Genomic DNA, 8,259 nt, shown 5'->3' with positions numbered 1-8,259 from the left:
TTGTCCACTCTGTTGCCAAAGTGGTTGCCCTAAAGCACTGTTCTGACCATGCCACTTCCTTATTCAATAAACCCATGAGGCTCCTTATTACCTCCATGATCAAATTATAAAACTCTGTCTGGGTTTTAAAAGCCTTCACAACCTGACCCCCTTTACCACCTTTCCTGACATCTTACACCTTATTTTCCTCCATATCCTCTATGACCCAGTGACACTGGTCTTCTTGCTGTTTCTCGTAGAAAACTCTCCATCTCCTGATATTGTGACTTTTTACTGACTACCTTTTGCATTTTTTCTATCTTCAGCCATAGTGTTAAAAATGCTTTTGAATGACCAACTTATCAGAAGGATTACATATGACTCCTTTACTTTTAAAAGTTATTTCTATAGGACATCACAGGGAAATGTATACATATGTACTTAACTAATTTCAGTATAAACTAATTATATTTAGAGGAAGCTGCTTCCTCTTTAGTGTGTACCACTATAGACTATAAAGCCTAGCATAAATTTTCAGGAAATTCTAAGATAGTACAAACAGCCTAAAATTCTCCTTTAAGAATACTATCAAAAGTGGTTAAACATAGAATGAGCTAAGATTGGTGAAGAACATGAAAGACAAAGCAAGGGACTTCTTAAAGGTACTTGGAGGCAAGTGAAAGATCAAAGAAGAGTATGTACTGCTTCTTGGAGAAGACGGAATGATGATAACTAAGATCAATGAGTTGAAAAAAATCATTCTATTCTTATTTTTCTTCCAAAGAGAATGATCTTTGGAGCTGGAAGAAATAAAGATGATTATCATGTAATTGAAAACAAAGATTAATGTGAAGATAGTAACAAGGTACCAAGTTGCTCTCAATGAATTCCATTCATCAGGCCCGTAAGAACTACATTTTAGAATACTAAAAGATCCATTAACTCTAATTGCTGTGGTGCCAAGTAATGGTTAAAAGAATTCTTGAGGAGTGGGAGAGATGTCACAAGACTGGAACTAGATCATGGACCACATGATGAGCTGGAAGTGATCTTAAAGTGTAATTAGTCAAGACCTGTTGTTTCAAAGAGGAGGAAATAAAGAGCCAGAGAGGCTAAATAGTTTAAGCAACATCATCTAGATTGTACGTAGCAGAGAGAGATTTTGAACCCAAATCCTCTGGCTCTGAAGCCAGGGTTCTTCATAGTATAGCATGAATGCCATTGTCACATGAGAGGGAGAATGAGAGACAGACAGACAGATTTACAGATAGATAAACAGATGGATGAATTGATGGATAGATAAATGAATGGACATATGGACAGATGGATGGAAGGATGGATGGATGGATGGATGGATGGATGGATGGATGGATGGGTGAATGGATGGATAGACAGAGAAGAGGCTGAAAGCTGTCAACTGTAGGTAAGTAAATTTGACTTTAATTCCTTAAAAAATTCAAAAGTACCTTACTAAATAATGAAAAAAGGTAGGAAGGAGAAGGGCTGAATTCTTCCAGATCTCAGACAATATTAAAAATGGATGAGTGAATGGGTGGACAGATGGATAGAAAATCATTTATTAAATGTTTACAATGTGACAGCATTATGATAAGCACTGGGGATTCAAATAGAAAAGCAAAATAGCATGTTTGAGACATATCAGCCACAAATCAGATGGAATGGTCTGGCAGTTCTTAGGATACAGTGGTAAAGGAGATGGTAACGTATCTTTCTGAATATCATTTCTACTAAAATCCTACCCATTCCTGATGTTGAACCACTTAATAGTACCAAGGATTTTGGTAGGGAGATTTTTTTTTCTGGGTCTCCTATAGGTGTGGGTGCTAAGAAAGACTGGACTCAAGCACTTCTAGAAGCAGTTGCCACTGTGCATCTCCTCAGGGGAAGCTTCCTAGGACAATGATGGTGAGGGCTGGATGAATGGATGGATGGACAGACAGGTGGACAAATGGATGGATGGATGGACTTTTTGTCAGACATGGTGCTAAGCACTTTATCATTTTTATTATCTCATTTGAGGTTCATAACCACCCTGAGAGGTAGAGACTACATAGTAATTGTATATGTATGAATAATTTTCAAAAGAAATACAAACTATAAATACATCTAAATTCTGACTGGATTTTGACAGAAATTTTCAGAATGCTCTACCAATCCTCTTCCTACTTGTGTGATCTGGGGTAAATCAGTAGCCTGGACCCTTTCCTCCTTACTTTCCTTGTCTATAAAATTAGGCAGCTGGACTAGATAACCTCTAAGTTCCTTTCTGGCTCTAAATATGTGATTCTATGGTCCTCTGAACAACCATATAAAAAGTTATTGAAAATCTCTGATAATAAGAGAAATGTGAAATAAATAATCCTGACTATAATGTTAAAAGTTGAGAAAATTCATTATTGAAGTAGTTGTGGGAAGATACGAATGCTAATTCAACTACTCAAAAGGTTTTTTGAATTGGTTCCAACATTGTGCAAAACAATTTGAAATTAGGTAGGAAAAGTTACTAAATTGTTCACGCCTTTTGATTATATTTTGTGCATTCTATCCCAAAGAAGTTATTAACATCAAGAAAACACTTATATGTACAAAATAATTAATTGCTGCATTGTTTTTCAATCTAATAATGATCCAGTGGGGTGTACTACCTGGGACACAGTGGTTATTTAAGCAATATTTATTGAATTTTTATTGAAATGAGGTCTATGGAGATTTATTTCTATCCTAACCTTACTGATGGATAAACTAAGATTCATTGAGGTTATTAATGATGATTATGATGACCGATATTTATAACATGCTTTGTTGTTTGTAAATACCTTGCACACATGACAACATTTGATCTTAATAAAAACATCCCTACAAGGTAAATTCTGTAGACATTTTTTTCTCAGTTTACAGATGAAGAAACTTTCTGTAGACATTTTTTCCATCACTTTACAGATGAGGAAACTCAAGGTAAGGGAGATTAGGTAAGCTGTCCCACAGCTAGTAAGTTTCTGAGACAGGTTTTGCCAAGTAGGCCTTCCTAACTTGAGAATGAGTGAGCTACCCAATATGCAAGGCTGCTTCTCAAATTCAAGTAATTTGTCCATGAGATTTAAACTAGGCCTCTTATTCTAACCATTACACTAAATTGTCAAAATCTTGGAATGTGATGCTAAAACGTTTTGTGAGAGCATGTGATTATCCTCCCTGATAATTATCCTGAAGGTTTTATGGCTTTCTGGAATTCAATACAACTATAGGGGAAAAGTCACAAAAACGTCCATATCATTTGACCCAGCAATCCCACTATTAGGCATATAGTCCAAAGAGATCAATGATAGAGAAAAGATTCAACATGCAGCAAAATACTCATGGTAGCACTTCTGTGACCAGTAGAGTATTGTATGAGGATTTTCCAGCACGTTATAGTGAGGATTCTTTGCAGGCATCATTTGGATTAGATTCTACTCTGCTGAAGTCACGAATCACAAATTCTGTGATTCTGTACATTTTAATCAAAATTTTCATCAATTAGTCTTTGGCTAAATATTATGTATTACATGAATATGATGGAATAGTCTGTGAAGTCAAGGCCTCAAACTATCAAGGAAAGTAGTCGCTAGTGCAATAAGATATGCTAAATATAAGGAATTCAGAGAAACATGGGAAAATTGGTATGAACCAATGTAGAGCAAAATAAGTAGAACCAAAAGAATAATATACACAAGGATTGTAACAATGTAAATTACTATCCTTGAGACAAGATGATGATGGTCAGAGTCAATTGATTTAGCTATTATTGGCACCTGGTTGATGCAATCCTAATAAAGCTGCCCCCCAGGCCCAATATTCTAACTTCCTCATAGGCCCCACTGAACAGCAGGCTAATTGCCCCTACCTAGCCACTCAACTCCCCCACTCAATATCCTAACTTGTTCATATATGCCTCACAGCTCACTACAACAACAGGTATGCCCATGAGCTCATTTCTCACAGAAACAGCAGGCGTGTCCATGTGATCCCAGCCGTTGCCTCTAGCTAGCCACTACCCCAGACCCTTTCTTCATATTTCCCACAGAAATATCATGTGTATCCATGCACTCAACCACAACCACATCCATTTGGTCTCAGACAGGACCACAATACTCAGCCAATCAGAAAGCAGCACCACCAAGATGCCTAAACAGGATGTGGACCCCAAAACAATAGAAGGGACTTTCCCTAAGTAGGCACCTGCACAGCAAAAGCAAAAGCTGCCCTTCAGGTGAATTTATGACATAAAGAGACTTATTGTAATATCATTATCATATATGCATGCATACTCTCCCAATGGGTTGTTCTGTATGCATTGTGGGTAATCACATGCAAAGTTCCACTGTGGCTGGCACCCCTCCCCTATTGCCTAAACTCTTAAACCCCTCCTGCCTTTTTATTCATAATTTCTGTTATGTAATTGCATCTTTACCCTATAAAATCCATCTTGCTTTCTCTGAAGTTGCTGGTTCCTCTTGGAACTTAGCCTGCTTCATGAAAAGCATCAATCTCAATAAAAGCCTATACCTGGATGAGAGGTGGTCTGACTCTGAATTCTTTGAACTGGTTCTGTCACAACATATCATGAAGCTACAACATGGTGACCGGGGCTGCACACACTTCAGACAGAATGAATGTTATGGCCATCAATGACCTCTTCATTAGCATCAACTACATGGTTTATATGTTTCAAAATTATTCCACCCACAGCAAGTTCAAAGGCATTGTCAAGACTGAGAATGGAAAGCTAGTAATCAAAGGAAAAGCCGTTCCTATCTTCCAGGAGCATGATTCCATCTATAGGAAATTGCAAGATCCTGGAGCCAAAAGTGCAATAAAATCCACTGCTGTCTGTACCACCATGGAAAAAGCTAAGACTCATTCGAAAGGTGAAACTAAGTGTGTCATAATCGCTGCCACTTCTGCTGACGTACCTATGTTTGTGATGAGAAGAAACCGTGAGAAATTTGACAATTTCCTGCTTCCGGCACTACTGACTACTTGGCTCCCCTGGCCCAATGTTATTCATAACAACCTGGGCTTTATGGGGAGACTCATGAACACAGTTACTGATACTCAGAAGAGAGCACTTAATCCTTCTGGCATGTTGTGGTGTGATGTGCGTAGCACTGCTGAAAATAACATCCCTCCTTCTACTGGTGCTGCTAAAACTGTGGGCAAGATCATACCTGAACTGAATGGGAAGTTCATAGGCATGGCTTTCTGTGTTCCTACTCCCAAAGTATCTGTTATGAGTCTGACCTGCCACCTGGAGAAACCTGCCCAATATGATGATTTCCAAAAAGTGTTGAAGCAACCATCAGATGGGCCTTTGAAGAACATTCTGGGCTACACAGAAGGCCAAGTTATATTCTATAACTTTAGCAGTGACACCCAATCTTCTATCTGTAATGAATGAAAAACTCTTAAGAGACAGAGTTTCTGGGTAATTAATAATCAATGTATTAATTAGGCTAGCTGGCAGTCAATAAATTGGTGGTCAGTTTTTTCTCTGGGTAAACAAAGACAAATCCACAGAGACAGTAAATACCTTAAATACCTTTGTAAAAGGGAATGCCCCTGACAAGTAAAAATCAACCCTGATTGGTGGATATTTAATGAGGAGATGAGCTAAGAGCCTTCAGCTCCTCCTCCTGAGAACATGGCTTGGTCATAAGACTCAGCAATCTAGACAGGGGAATTCCATCTCCATCCAGACTACTCTGATTGGTTTTCTCCTTCATGAGCTGGATCACATCTAAACTTCAAAGGAAGGGTACAAGGATGGGGGCTTATTTTCCCACAGTAAGTTCCCAGACTGGATTCTGTTTATACTCTAAACAGAAGTAAGGTGCCCTAGTTGGGTGGGATCCTGCTCAAGATTGAAGAGCATGTTCCTTGAGACTAGGGCAATCTCAGTGACTACTCATATCCTTAAGAGACTGGCTTTTTACAGGGGCTGGGCCTTAAATGAGGAAATAAAGGAGAAAAACCTGGATCCTAATTTAATAATTGGTTATTAATACAATAATAAAATAATTTCCTTCATTCCTTCGATGCTGAGGATGGATATAGCAATATCTAGTAAACCTCATGGCCTGTCTATATGATTGTCTCCAAAGAATAAAGCCACTGATCTTTACAGCCAAAGGCATTCCCCCAGTGGGGAGTCCACCTTCTTAACCTATTTTCCAACTCTGGGGATCTCAAGCTCAAGCCCCATACACAATTCTTGCCCCAAGGCACTCCTGTCATAGTGGGGAGTAGTATAGGGTTCTATGTGGTGTACCATCAATAAAGTCAATGAAAAAAGAAAAAAAAAGAAAACCAAATGGGAATTCTAGAAAAAAAATAAAAAAGAAACAGGAGAACAGATACTTAAACATACCTTGGTCCTAATGGCAGAGAAGCAATGGGCTACTGGGGTCAAATATTACATACATTATTAGATGCCATCAGTGTATCAGGCTAACTTCCTGAACTATTTTTCATTATTATAGTAGCGGATTCAATATTAAAGAGGTAGAGGAGGGAAGGTCTCCTCATAGAAAAAGATATAAAAAGAAAAGGCACCAATAAAACTCATCCTAAAATTTTTTAAAAAGTATTTTGAACAAATGAATCCAGTCAATATTCATCTATTGAGAGTGAGTGATGGGCAAAGTACTGTACTAGATTCAGGGAAGGGACAGAGCAATGATGAATTAAACAGAAGCCATGCCTATCCTTAAAGAACTCACCCCAAGAAAACTGTGACTGAAAGAAAAAACAATTTGTAACTAATAAATCCCACTGGGAATCATATATAAACAGAAGGTTTCTATTGCAAATGGTTTGGCTGGGAAGCCTTTTCATCTATGCTCATGCAAATATACCTGGCACATTTTTTTATTTCCCATATCTCTTCTGACAACTTTACAAAACTGAAATTCCAGTGAGAGATTTGAAAGTAAACAAAATTGCCATTTCAATGACAAATTTTAACTGAGGCTATTGAATTACAGGTAGACTGAGGAATATCCTGTTTTGTGCCTGGTGTCACTTGACATTTTCATAATGGTTAATGGATTCCCAGTAAATCTGAAGGGCAGTGTTGATGACTTGAGGCCTATGGAAATCCATTTCTGTGTTCCATTTACATGAAAAAAACTGCAACGTCCTCATTTTGTGGCACTCTCTTCAAAGAAATATGAGTCTATTGATCAACTACATGGCCACGGGACAAACAACAATTCTTTGATCTAACATTTTATAACAGTCCTTCCTCTGGGATTGCTACAAAGTGCCACATTCATTATTCAGAATGTAAATTCCTTAGAAGAAAAAAAAAACATTGACCTAAAAGTGAAATATATTTTCTTTCATTTTCATTTCCTACTCTTTTACTTCTGCATTTCCCTATTCTTTGTGTTTCTTTTTTTCCGTTTCTTTTTTGGCTCTGTTTATTTTTTTTCCTCTATGACTTCTCTTCTTTTTGCTTGTCCTACTTATCAGTCTCTGCTATTACTTTTCCCTCATCTCTGGAAATGCTTTTGTTGTGTTTTTTCCCTGTCTTTTTGAAATTTCTAACCAAATCCATCATTTCAAAGGTGTATGGAATTCCCAGTTAGGAAACTTTTACCTATGTAGATCAGCATCTTTCCTATCATTTAGTCTTAGATGGTTGCCTGGGGCATGGAGAGGCTAGATAATTTGCTCCAGGTCACACTGCTAGTATGTGTCAGATGCGACACTTGAGCCTGGGGCCTTCTGGGTCTCTGTGACCAGTTCTCTATCCAGGAAGCCATGCTGCCTCTTAAGAGGTGAAAAAAGGACAAACTGAGAAGTAAAATTGAAAAATAAAACAAAAAGCCTAAAAGAAGACCATTATAAAGGAAAAAGAGATTTGAGGACTATTCAAAGACCAGAATATGTATAACAATGATTTAACTAAGGAAAAGAAAATCTTTCTATCAAATATCTCTAATAAGGATTTCATATCCAAGACAGAAAACTAACAGATATGCATAAGATCAAAGGGCCTTCCCCAATACATAAGTGGTCAAAGAACATGAAACAGTTCACAAACTATAAAGTCTATTGAAAGAAGTTCATAACTTTTAAAAAAAATTTGTAAACTATTAACAAACCTATTCAAGAATTCACTAATACTGAGAAATACAAAAATCAAAACAACCCTGAGTTGTTGGCCTCACAGCCAGCAAATTGGCAAAACATGAATAGTCCAAGTGAGAAGAATTG

General features: G+C 37.6%; 1 protein-coding gene across 1 annotated transcript; it reads left to right on the top strand.

Moving 5' to 3' along the window:
• Positions 1 to 4,615: 4,615 nt before the first annotated feature.
• On the top strand, positions 4,616 to 5,437 carry LOC118832239 (glyceraldehyde-3-phosphate dehydrogenase-like). Its single transcript, XM_036739638.1, has one exon. It carries the CDS (start codon positions 4,616 to 4,618, stop codon positions 5,435 to 5,437), a length of 822 nt encoding a protein of 273 aa, XP_036595533.1.
• The last annotated feature ends 2,822 nt before the right edge of the window (positions 5,438 to 8,259 follow it).

This window comes from Trichosurus vulpecula, chromosome 9 (assembly GCF_011100635.1).
Source record: "Trichosurus vulpecula isolate mTriVul1 chromosome 9, mTriVul1.pri, whole genome shotgun sequence".
Classification (NCBI taxonomy): Eukaryota; Metazoa; Chordata; class Mammalia; order Diprotodontia; family Phalangeridae; genus Trichosurus; species Trichosurus vulpecula.
The sequence above is the reverse complement of the archived record's forward strand: the minus strand, read 5'-3'. Positions and strand labels throughout refer to the sequence as shown.